Source organism: Bicyclus anynana, chromosome 19 (assembly GCF_947172395.1).
Source record: "Bicyclus anynana chromosome 19, ilBicAnyn1.1, whole genome shotgun sequence".
In the NCBI taxonomy this organism is placed as follows: domain Eukaryota; kingdom Metazoa; phylum Arthropoda; class Insecta; order Lepidoptera; family Nymphalidae; genus Bicyclus; species Bicyclus anynana.
The window spans coordinates 3,989,601-4,002,146 of NC_069101.1; the positions used below are offsets into that span (position 1 = coordinate 3,989,601).

Below are 12,546 nucleotides of genomic sequence, written 5' to 3' on the forward strand. Positions count from 1 at the left end.
AATCGATTGTCAAAGAATTTCTTAACCCTACATCCACTGGTCACAAGTTCTGGAATTTGCTAGTAGTTTATCTCTCTGCCACGCGGTTGACCCGGCACCAGCATAGTGAATCCATGGATTGCTAAGATATTTGTCTCTTCTTAGATTTATCTAAAGCACAGCAACACTAAAAAATAATGCACATGAAGTAGTTCAATCAAATATTTAAATTTTTTTGATATTATTTGAAAGACCAAAGTTTGTTTGTCTGTTAAATTTATTAAATTCACACAACACAAATCATTCAGCATAAAACTGCAGAATTTTGGCTAACATATATTGCATAATTTTAGTAGGCCTATCAGCTGACATCAATCAAGGCCTACTACTAAATTTTGTATAAAATTACTAAAATAATCTTGTAAAGTATGTCATAATATTTATGGGACACCCTGTATATACATATATAAGGCTCTATTCTATTAGGGAACTGCTGCTTAATATGCTTACACTTGCATAATTTCAAAACATCTACCTATGCTTTATGCTGTAAATGTCCTATAACATTTTTGTTGTTAAAGGGAAAAGATAATAAAATGATACATTGGGTAGATTATTATGTTTAATTAAACTTGTTAACAAGTGTTATTTTAGATAAAAAGAAATGATAATATTACGAAACCAATAAACATGCTGTATTTGTGTTTTTTTTATCTAAATAATATTACACTGCACTGTTTAAAAATGATTATCACAATAATAGAAAATAATTAAGAATATAAAAAAAACTAGGAACTAAAATATAACTAGGAACTAAAAAAACTGGAAATAGTGAGCTTTTCAATTTGATATCCATATTGCAATATTGGAAAAAAATGTTTTCATCTATACCAGTCATAGCGTCTCACAGTCATTGTGTTGCTTTTTTTTCAACTTCACCTATTTAAGAACACTTTGGATACCAAAACAAATCTAATGATATCTTAAGTATGTAAATCCATTCAGCAGTTTGGATAATATGAGGTAATAAAGAATATTATGTACATACAAACATAATAAATACCCACAAATAACATAACCCTCATTGCAGTAGGGTAAAAAACTTTCACAATTATATATTTTCACATCCATCTCGCAGGTAAAATAATGAACTTGTTCAGTTTCATAATCGCAACTGATTAGTTAGCTGAAATTATGGCTATAGCTGCACCCTTAGCAGCATCTCCACCGGATGTGAATTCCAAAGGCAAGCTGTAGTACTGTTCCACGGCTCTCTGCAACACAGCATTTCTAGACAACCCTGAGCCATTACCGACAATCCTCTTGATGTTGGCATTCCTCAGAATATCTTTGGGCATCATGCAATGTAAGTTCTCAATCAGACTGTCACATAAAGACCTGAAAACATGCCCTAATTGTATGTTAGACAAGTCAATGTTCTCTACTGAAGCTTTAGCCATGGGTGAATGTCGTTCACCCAAAAGTAGTGGGCTTATTTTCATATTTGTTCCATCTGGAACATCCAAACCGAGGGCTATTAACTTTTCCCACACTTTAGATTGGGGTATAGGGAATCCAAACTCCAACATCCACTGCTGGAGCATTTTTACAAATGTGGCCAGAACGTTTCCTCCGTTTAAAGATGCGGCGACAACCAAATAAGAGTCATTAAAGTATGGCAAGTGCTCAATTGTCTTGCATCCTAAATCACTTATTCTATCAGCTACAATGGCAAGTTGGGCGGAGGTGGATACATTTAACACTGCATCCTGATCGTTTTCAAGTGTGGCAATAATAGAACACTGTAGGTCACCCATCGCTACACCGACTGGTGTTCCTTCTTGGATACCATTCCAAGAACTGCTCAATACTCCTGCAATTTGTCCACTCTTTAATACTTTGGGCAAGAGATTTATTGGAAAGTCTATTGAATTTAATATGTCTGTGTTCCACTCATTATTCTCTGTGTTGAAGTATCCCCAACTGGCAGCGTTTTGGTCAGACGTAATGGGGGTTTCTAGGTCACATAACATTGCTACGACAAAATCTTGAACTGTGGCTGAACGACTGAAACTTTTGAGTTTTTCCGGCTTGTGTTTGAGCATCCACAGCAATGTAGCACAACCGTAACCAGAGTAGCATTGGAGATGTGAATCAGGCTTTGGTAGAGAGTCCAAAAATTCTGGCTTGCACCTTGTATCCTGCCATGTGTACAGTGCTGACATTTTCTCCCTGGTTGCTTCATAGCGAATCACAACGCCTTCTTTCTCTACCTTTTCCCAGGCTCTATAAAGAGAAATATAATTTTGTCATAATTAAACAAAATATTAACACTTACATATGCACGTGACTTTTTCTTTGAATTAGATTTAGTTAAGTAACAAAAAAAAAGGTTTTATCTACTTGCACGAAAATCCGTTCAGTAGTTTCGAAAAGATGTAAGTTCGCAAAAATAATTTAAGTAGTACCTACTAAATTAAAGTTTGCCTGTAATAATATATAGCCTATGACACTCGCAAATAACGTGGCTTTCTAAAGGTAAAAAAAAATCGGTTCAGAGGCTACCACCTACAACACCACAAACTTTACCTCTCTATAATATTAGTATAGATGTATGCACATGATCAACGGTTGAGTAATTAAAGAGTAATAGCGTAACAAACAAACATGACCATTTTTAATATTAAGTAGTTACAATTTTAACTAAATTAGTACAACCATTTTGCACGGTTGAGTGAATCCTACTAATATTATAAACGCAAAAGTTTGTATGGATCTATGTTTGTTTGGATGTTTGTTACTCTTTATAATTCAATAGATTTTGCTTTGGATTAACACATAGGCTACTTTTTATACCGGAAAATCAATGTTTCTAAATAACGAAATCGCGGGCGTCCGCTAGTACTTAAATATTCAAACCATAGATTTACAAGTCGGTATAGAGTAAAACATAGAATGTTTGAATATTTAAGGAAGGAAGAATGATAAATGAGTGTCAACGCACCTGTCTTTCCACAACACGACGCCGTGCATTTGTCCGCACACACCGATTTTCCTGACATGCCGCAAAACGTCTCTAGGCAGTCTAGACACACAGTAGTGGACCGCGGACACTATTTTGGGAACATCCTGCTTGTTCCCTTCGATGCCTTGATCGCTGGGAATATTCGCCGCCGTATCCTTATTCTGTTTCGCCACCAACTCCTTGGTGTCGGGATCGTATACGCAGACCTTTACCGATGTCGTGCCGATGTCCATACCGAGAATGTAATGTTTTTCAGCCATGTTGCAGTCATTAATGACTTTGAAAGGCTTAATACGCGCGTAGATTGTTTACGAATTGCGGTGGAAGCGATGCAGTCGAGTGCTCGAGTCTAGTGACTGCCTGAGACTACTGAGACTGGCAACGATCGGTGATCGGTGGCAACGCGCCCGCCTCTCGCGTCTCTTGTTGGTTGTTACGTAAACGTATTTCATTTTCATATCTCATCGAGTGGCCGATATGTTTATCATACTGCTATTTAGACGTGTCGTATTGCTAACAGTGCTAATAAATTGTAATGCCACTTGTTCGTTTATTGTTTGTGATAAAAAAAATAATGAAATATTTAATTGAAAGAACACATAATGGGTACCAGTACTAGGTGATTGATGTACACATAAAGCCTCAATAGCTCAACGGTAAGAGAGGTCGGACTCATCACCGAATGGTGGCGGTTCGATCCCCGTCCCGTTGGTTTATTGTCGTACCCACATATGGTCATACTTAAAAAAAATACTTATGGCAAATATTCTTTTTAAAAATCAAAAATAGTTTCAGATATCCGCGGCTTCAACAGCTTATTTCGTATTCTTTTTTTGGATAAATATTTCTGTAAAGTGCCCATCAGTAAACATCTAATTAAAATCTGCTTAGTAATTGCGGATATCTGCATGTCTCAAACAGTTTGCCTATTTATTTATGCTAATATTCATTATTCAGAAAGTCTATATCACGTATCAATCTTAATATATAAATGCGAAAGGTCATCACGAAATCTCCACGAAATATAGAAAACCGCTTGACGTATAAAGATGAAATTTGGCAGAGAAGTAGCATATAGTTGTAGGCGTTCGCTAAATACGGATTTTGCGATAGGGCCAGATTAAGAGGTCATAGGGTGAACGAAGTAATTGGTGTCCGCTAATAATGTAAAGATTATATAGTAGACCATCGTCTCTTTAGTGGCCCAAATAGGAATCTTAATTATCCCATATCAAGAAATCCTATGTAGAAAAATATGATTCTTATAAACTTTAGATTAAGATGAAGACTTCTACTTTAGATAACGTATTTTCCTGTTCACAGTTCAGTTAGTTCGTGTTATCATACCATCATCCCATTTGTGATGTGACTAATTTTAATTCGTATAGCCGCGTACGACGTACGTACTTTTTATGACATGTTTTTACCTAGCAATATTTTAAACAGCTGACATTTATATAACTTTCGTTCCTCAGAACTAGAGGAAATTCTAATTATACTCACAAGGTCACTACAATGTCCTTGATGCCTCGGTAGCTTCACGGTTAAAGAGCGAACCTTAAGTTTAGGAGATTTATGCTACGATTCGCTATTACCATTTGACTATTTCGGCGCCAGTGCTTTTGTTTGTAAGAAGGAAAAAATAGGTCAGGTTTAAAAGAGATTGCTAAAAAATCGGTCTCTAGTCACACTGAAGCACACAAACACACACACATGTGCAATGTAATACACATTGCACAGGTGTGTGTGTGCGCAAACACAGGTGCACCCTGATTAAGTTCTTAACACTTTTTAATCGACTTCAACAAAGTGTTCTAGCCAATAAATGAACTTCCCTGTTATGCTGACATGACAGGCCTTGAGAGGAGAGGTCATTCTGTCCTTCCGCGTTCTTCAGGACCTCGGACTCTAGAGATAGAGACTTTCTGCCAGTGGCGGATTTACCAGCAGGCTGAGTAGGCATAGGGCGGCACATTTGGCCCAAATTTTATACGTTTACAGAAATAAGAAAAACATCATTGTTTACAACATGTACGTAGGGAATACATAAAAAAACATAGAGAAAACGTATCTTGAAAAAATAATGAAATTTAACGAAAATCTGATGTAATTAAGACAGAACAAATTGCAAGTTGCAATTTAAAGTTTTAATTTAAAAAAAATTTATTAACAAAATAGGTATAATGAAATTAATATGATTGCTAACTAGGTTATCAAATTATAGAGGTCCAGCAGAAGCGGCAAAAATTAAACAGCCTACTGGCGGCGAAATTACAAATCTGAAACTGCTTTTTGCCTTGCGCAATTCTTCCCATCACGCATTTCCCGGACTCACTAAGGAGCCTTCTTTCAAATACGCAATCAAAATATTTTTATAGCAGCATGGTCACTCTACATGACAAGTATTTATGCAGACAATTTATTATAAGTAGACATATTTTCATCATCTAATCGTCTCACCAATTACGTAGGTGCCTATCATCTGTCTCTAAGTCTTAGAAGTAGTAAATACAATATTTATTTATAATTATTAATTGCTTTTGTTATAAATCATTACGTGCATAGTTTTATTCATCATGCCATTGTATTTGCAGCCCACGCCACGTCGAATAATTCTTGTTAAAAATTATGTCGCTCGTATGTCATACTAAACAAATGCTTATTTTATTGCCACTTGCTTGGATAGTTTTTGATGCAAAAACATGTTAAATTAATGATTAAATTGACGTCACCGAAGAAACTTTCGAGACTTATGTAAATCTATATAATGGGTGCTCAGTCGAATTAAATAAAAACATACCTACAATTAGACAGATAAAAGTGTTATTTGCACTGTAGCACTTACTGTAACTTTTTTTGGCTGGTGGGAGGCTTCGGCCGTGGCTAGTTACCACTCTACCGGCAAAGACGTACCGCCAAGCGATTTAGCGTTCCGGTACGATGTCGTGTAGAAACCGAAAGGAGTATGGATTTGCATGCTCCTTCTAACAAGTTAGCCCGCTTACATCTTAGACTCCATCATCACTTAACATTAGGTGAGATTGTAGTCAAGGGCTAACTTGTAAAGAATAAAAAAAAGCACGTCAAGAAGAATTTCGGAACGTAATACTTGGGGTAGGTATATTATAAATAAGGTTAGATTTAACTGCCTCGTTATATATTTTTAATTCTTTAGAAGTTAGCCATTAACTACAATTTACAAATAGGCATATCTTATATTTAAATAATATATAAATGCGAAAGTTTGTGTGTAAGTGTATAATATGTTTGTTCGTCTTTTATGCAGCGGCTACTGAAGCGATTTGACTAAAATTTGGAATGAAAATAGATTTTACTCTGGATTCACACATAGGCTAGGTACTTTGCATCCCGGAAAAATCCATTGTTCCTGTGGGATATGTGAAAATCTGAATTCCACGCGGACAAAGTCGCGGGCGTCCGCTAGTAATATATTAATGCGAAAGGCCTATTCATCACGAAAACTCGAAAACTGTTTGACGTACAAACATGAAGTTTGGCAGAGAGGTAGTTATAGTTATTAGATGTCTGATAAGAACGGGGCCGGATTAAAGAGGTCAAAGGCCGGATGAAGTCGCGGACGTCCGATAGTATTTTATTTAAATAGGCCTTGTCTCATTGCCTGGAACAAGGCCTATTAAATTAAACCGTGCTTAACCCTGTAAGGGCCTAAAATTTGTATTTTCAAGTCCTTACAGGCTAATGCCCAAAAGTAGGAGTAAATAATGATGATTGTTTATTTAAGATTGGCCCAATGCGGTGTTCGGCGCAAATCCTCTCGCAATAAACGTCATCTTTTTAAGATGAATCTTTTTAAAATTGAACAGACCAGTAAAATCTTCCAAAAATTTTGTAGAAGTTTTTCGTTATAAGAAGTAATAAGAAGTATTATTATTGTCTTATTTAATAATATACGAAATGTTTTAGAAAAGTAAAAACATGTTAAACGAGACAGGCTAGACGCATGTAAACGTTGAATATCTGCCAGAAATAAATTTACCACACAAAATTTGTAATTATTTTAATGTCTATAAATCTTTACTCGTAAAAGATAATATCGAAATGCTGTTTGAATGTTGTTTAGTAGATTTACGGTTTGTAAGTTCAATTCCAGTACCAATCCGTTGAAATATAAACAAAACGTTAGAAGCTATATTTTATGCTCACTTTACATTACTGGTCTATTAATAATGTTCCGCATCTTTCAGTTTATTTAATTTCAATACTTAGAACTAATACTTTAATTAGGTACTCGTACTTCCTTGATATTAACAATATATTCGTTACGTCTTCAGCGACAGCCAAAGTCTCTGCCAAGCTGTTCTCGGGACGGATTAACGACGAAAGATCAAGTATTAAAAAGTAGTTTTCTTTTTAAATTAATTTTTATTAATGTTTTTTTATTGTGTTTGTTACAGAAATGGGCAAAAGAAACAAAGATGGCGAACAAAAAGTTCATGTCAAAACAAAGAAAAAAAGGCCTGAAAAGGATACACTTGTTAATGATGATTTAACGGAAGAAATCTCTTTAACATCGGAATCCACAGGAAATGGAAAAAATAAGAAAATAGTATTTGAGAATGACAAATCTAAATTAGCGCGAGTAGCAAATGATACCGAAAAACACAATGTCAGTTCACATAATAGAAACGCTAACAATAGCACGACAAGCAATGAAATAAATGCAAAGAATAAGACTAAACAAAATAAAAAGATAATATTCACAGACGACAATGCTGAAGGAGTAGAGATCACTACAAATATACCAAGAAGTAAGAAAAATGCAAGATTAAAGGATTCAATTGATGAAGAACCGGCAGATGAAGAAATTGACAAGTTTTGTGATGAATTAGATGATGAAGACAATGTCCAATACGATAACTGGGTGAAACTTATAGAATCACAGTTATGTCCAAAAAATAAGAAATAAATGTTTGCAATGTATTAGCGTTTTATTTTTTATAATCAAAATAATAATTTTGGTAGTTTTACACCACCGTGCCTCGAAGAGCATGTTAAGCATTTGGTTCCGCTCGTTATCATTAACATCTGATAGTGTTCATTAGGCCCGCTAACCCGTAGGGTGGTGCATTTAAGCTCTATATTCTATCTTTCCCAATATGAGGGAGGTCCGCACCAATGTGGATTGGCGGGCTTGTATTGTGTTTGTCTATGTTGCCAATATGCACCTGTGTTATGTTGATAATGATCGAGGTGCTAGTGCTGTATTAGTACTTCGTAGCCTAACCCAGGATTTCGTGCTCCAAAGCCACCACTGGACCAATGAGATAGTTTTTTAGTGAGAGAAGTGCTTTAAACTATCATTTAACATTACTCATTTTGAATAATAAAAAAATATTATTATTATTCATATAATATGATGAAAGGCTTGACCAAAAAATATTAAATTAGTTTAGCGCAAAGATTTAGCGCTTAAAAATGTAGAATCGATTCTTTTTTTAACGTAGACAGAGATTTAATTTATTCTAAGTGTAGTGCCAACCTCCACAATTTTGTTATTGCTGTCAAATGTCAATTCACAATAAAATTGTCATTTGATTTTGACATTTTGTTTGTTGTGCTTGTGGTTTTGTCAAAAATTAGAAACACGTGTAAATTACAATTTTAATTTTAAATAAAATTCATATTGTATAAGCAGTATAGTGTCGTGTCATGTATTTAGTTCAGTAAAGATTTCGTTATTAAATCATGACCAGGTTTGCTAGGGCAAAGGGCTCTAAAGCCTCTAACCTAAAAAGTCCTGAAGATAGTACACCATGGGAGGTAATGAAAGAGCAGATGTTAAAAGCAAAAAAAGATAATGAAGAGAACAAAAATCGAGAAGAGGTAATAAGATTTCTTTTACACTTTCAGTCCACTTCTTATCCATGCCTTCTTATACATGCCTGTGAATGGTATGATATAACTCGTACGCATTAACTGGGCACTTGGCTAATAAATACATTATACATCAAAACAAATACAGATAAACATAGTACATAAGTACCGTGCCAGTGACGCGCGAGTTGAAAATCACATTATTTCAAAAACTACAGCAAAAAATTAGCCCAAAAAAAATCTTGGCTAAAAATTCACTTTTCACTAGCAAACACGTTACAATGCAATTTGGGTGCTTAGAGCTCGCATGCAAGAGTCCATCCCACTTCCCCTTAAGAGGAAAATTCAAACACCTTGCAAGCTACTGGTATGCCTTGTACTGGAACATGAGCTATTGTCAGAATCTTGATATACATGCAATAGTTCGTAACTGCATGCGTCGGCATGCTTTTGTGCAAGTCACAAGTATGTATCACCAGCTTTGAGCTATATGATCTTGTGCATTGGAAAAGTGTTGCTAAATGTCAGGGAATTTGAGGGTTAGATTCTCAATTAGAGTAGAGGTAAAGTTTGTGGTGTTGTACTGTCTGGTTCTACTTCTTCTTTAAAAATTCTTTTACTACTAAAAAGCCACATTATTTGTGAGTGTTATGGGCTATATTTTATCCTCGTATTCTCACGGGGACAGAACTATGTGAGTGAAACTGAGGTGCAATTGTGATTTCCAATTTGATTCAGGTAGCTTTGACAAAATCTTATCTGCAAAACCATATAACCCAATGATATGGTATATGAACCAGATCAACTAACTATCGACCAGTTTCCAATGTATGATTCATTTTTATTGAATGTGAGTTGAGATTCCTACAACAACTGAAAAAAACTCATTCTCACTTGCAAATTGTAGGTGCACTGATAGTTTAACATTTAGAAAGAAAGAAAAGTTTATTTAGAATACACATCACACAAAAGAAAAAGAGAAAAACAAACAATAATTAAAATAAGTTACAACTAGCATGATATGATCCTAAAAGAGTATCCACTCAGCATATTTCTGAACTGTGCTGAATTATACATTCAGTCTGTTTTAGATGCACTACTGTGTTGTATTATTTATTTTGAACTTTTATCCTACATCTAGGTATTGTAACTGTAAACTTTTTAAAAGTATCTGTATTAATTATTGTCATTAGACAGACAGTCACCAACTAAAATTAAAGTGCCATTTCAATGGAATTTTTTATAAATTTTAGGCAGAACAACAAAGAATTGAAAATTACAATAACTTTCTCAAAGAACAAAAAACTCAAAAACGAAAGGCTACATGGTGCGACTTTCCAGAAGATGAAACCAACAATAAAATAAAGTTGAGTCCGAACCAAGCTTCTAGTGAAAATGTTGTGAAGAAAAAGAAATTCAATAAGCAAAGTACAGTGTCTAACTCTCAAGTGGTTACAGAAAATGGTGGAGATAGTGACAATAAACAAGAAATAATCAAACCTATTAAAAATAACAAAAATAAAAAGAAAAAAGCCAATAAACTTCAAAACAATATTGAAACTTCTCAAGAAATAATTAATCCTCCAGGAGACTATAATGAATCAAATGAACAAAGTCAGACACAGACACCACAATCTCAACAAAAGAATAAAAAGAAGAGGAACAAGAAAAAAAAGCAACCTACAGAAATAAAACATGATGTACAAATTAAAGTAAATAACTCTGAGAAAAATATAAATAAACCAGAACATGAGGACAACCAACATGTAAAGAATAAAAAAAAGAAAAAAAAACAACAGGTTTCTGAACCAAAAGTAAACACAAATGATAATGAGACAGTAAATGAAGCAGAACAACAAGAAAGCAATGTCAGTCAACCTTCACCTTCAAAGATAAAAAAGGTAAAGAAAGATCGTAGGAAACCAGTTGATGACAAAAGTTTTAAGCTTATAATAAATGCTAAAGAGGTGCACTTAGTTAGATTTGATGGATTCCCTATTATGAAAAAAGATGCTGAAAGACTTGAGGAATTAAAAAAAAGTATGATTCAGAAGGGTATACCAAAAAGTGAGGTTCAGAGGACAATGAAATTAGAGAGACGAAGAGCTGAGAAAGCACTTGCGAGACTAAAGAGGGAAGTTTGCTATAACTGCAGGAAAGGTGGTCATAATTTGTCTGATTGTCCAGATTTGAAGGCTAACATACCTGGTGCAGGCACTGCCGAGGGTGTATGCTTCAAATGTGGCTCCACAGAGCATAGACAGTTTGAGTGCAAAGTGCAGAGGGATAAGGAGTTTAGATTTGCTACTTGTTTCATTTGTAAGGAAGCTGTAAGTACAAAGTATATAATAATTTATTTATTTGTAATAGTGTTACTATTGTTAAGTAATAGGCACATTAGACTAACATCTGTGCTTCAGTGTTCACTAACATGCAACCAAAATGATGAATCTCGTGAAGACATATAGACAAATTTAAACCAATGGCAGTGCAACCTGAAATACTGCCATCTCTTTCATTGCGTTGGGATAAAAGAGATGGGACTGGGACAACTCTGTCACCATTTTGTCTATTTCTCTATACTTACAGTGCCTGCCACCAGATATTGTTTGTGAAGTTAGCAACAAATGACTGCGCAATGAATCAAACGGCGCGGGCGAGGAGCTAACTAGACGCGACCGCGCATTTATACTCATTCCTCAGCTAACTTCACAAACATATAGATCCGTGGCGATTACTATAGTTGCATCATAGCAACACAGGCTGACAGGTTGAAAGGCAGTACATCGTAGGAAGTGCAAGGACCTGTCTGTTTTCAGTAATGCTGTTTCACTGGGTTTGGTATTGGTTTCAATACTTGTTGTGATAACTAATACTATAAATATAGAGCTACAATGATTTAACAGTTGATTAAAAAAACCAATTGTTTGTAAACATCTTAATTGAAACTGCATTCTCACACTTTGCACTGATTATTTGAAAAAAAAAAAGAATTTTATGTATTTGTTGATTAATCTTGTATAATTTTTCAGGGTCATATAGCTAGACAATGTCCAGATAATCCAAAAGGCCTGTATCCAAATGGTGGAAGCTGTAAACTTTGCGGAGATGTTACCCACTTGAGAAAGGACTGTCCAACTGTAAGTAAATTTTTTATTATATTACATAAGGTACCACAGTGTTCATGAATGAAATATTGAGCCTTATTGTTGCTTATATTCTCTCATAAATTACCAATTTTACCATCTACTTATTTTATTTATCTGGGCCATTTTTGTTTGCCTTCTTTAGTTTGAATCTTATTGCAATTGTAAATTAATGTTCTGATCATGTTATTTAGGATCTCAATGTTTTAAATCTAATATAATTATCACATAACTAATAAATATATAAATATAACAAAAAATTTTTTGATACCAAGTTAATAAAAAATCTCAATTTAAACAAGTTGTTGGAATTTGTTTTCATTTATAATTTATATTCCAGGTAAAAGATGAAAAGGAAGGAACAACTATTAAATTACAAACGTTGAATGACGACAATATTGAAGACATAGGTCAAAATGTTAAGCAACCATCTCAGGAACCAGTTTCTAAGAAACCCAAGAAAGTAAAATTTTAAGTAATTTAATGTAAAATAAAACATTTCAACATTAATATAATATTTTATTTTTTACAATAGTTAAG

At 34.4% G+C, this 12,546-nt stretch overlaps 3 protein-coding genes across 3 annotated transcripts; 2 read left to right on the forward strand and 1 right to left on the reverse strand.

The window, feature by feature from the left end:
* Positions 1–237: 237 nt before the first annotated feature.
* Positions 238–3,743, reverse strand: LOC112052278 (sedoheptulokinase). The gene is made up of 2 exons (XM_024091291.2): positions 2,984–3,743; positions 238–2,265 (listed from the first exon to the last, which is right to left on the reverse strand). Exons 1-2 carry the CDS (start codon positions 3,262–3,264, stop codon positions 1,158–1,160), a joined length of 1,389 nt encoding a protein of 462 aa, XP_023947059.2. The 5' UTR covers positions 3,265–3,743; the 3' UTR covers positions 238–1,157.
* A 2,350-nt stretch (positions 3,744–6,093) lies between these two features.
* On the forward strand, positions 6,094–7,966 carry LOC112052281 (cGMP-specific 3',5'-cGMP phosphodiesterase 3). The gene is made up of 2 exons (XM_052887348.1): positions 6,094–6,118; positions 7,441–7,966. The coding sequence occupies exon 2, from the start codon at positions 7,443–7,445 to the stop codon at positions 7,950–7,952; it is 510 nt and encodes a 169-aa protein (XP_052743308.1). The 5' UTR covers positions 6,094–6,118; positions 7,441–7,442; the 3' UTR covers positions 7,953–7,966.
* Positions 7,967–8,587: 621 nt separating this feature from the next.
* On the forward strand, positions 8,588–12,521 carry LOC112052277 (MATH and LRR domain-containing protein PFE0570w). The gene is made up of 4 exons (XM_024091290.2): positions 8,588–8,869; positions 10,114–11,190; positions 11,893–12,000; positions 12,347–12,521. The coding sequence occupies exons 1-4, from the start codon at positions 8,732–8,734 to the stop codon at positions 12,479–12,481; spliced, it is 1,458 nt and encodes a 485-aa protein (XP_023947058.2). The 5' UTR covers positions 8,588–8,731; the 3' UTR covers positions 12,482–12,521.
* Positions 12,522–12,546: the final 25 nt, after the last annotated feature.

Bases quoted from the DNA above. Each gene is read 5' to 3' on its own strand.
- LOC112052281 (XM_052887348.1), top strand. From the start codon at position 7,443: ATGGGCAAAAGAAACAAAGATGGCGAACAAAAAGTTCATGTCAAAACA.
- LOC112052277 (XM_024091290.2), top strand. From the start codon at position 8,732: ATGACCAGGTTTGCTAGGGCAAAGGGCTCTAAAGCCTCTAACCTAAAA. The intron at 8,870-10,113 runs GTAATAAGATTT...TATAAATTTTAG, and splicing joins AGAACAAAAATCGAGAAGAG to GCAGAACAACAAAGAATTGA. The intron at 12,001-12,346 runs GTAAGTAAATTT...TTTATATTCCAG, and splicing joins TGAGAAAGGACTGTCCAACT to GTAAAAGATGAAAAGGAAGG.
- LOC112052278 (XM_024091291.2), bottom strand. From the start codon at position 3,264: ATGGCTGAAAAACATTACATTCTCGGTATGGACATCGGCACGACATCG. The intron at 2,266-2,983 runs GTGCGTTGACAC...TTCTCTTTATAG, and splicing joins GTCGTGTTGTGGAAAGACAG to AGCCTGGGAAAAGGTAGAGA.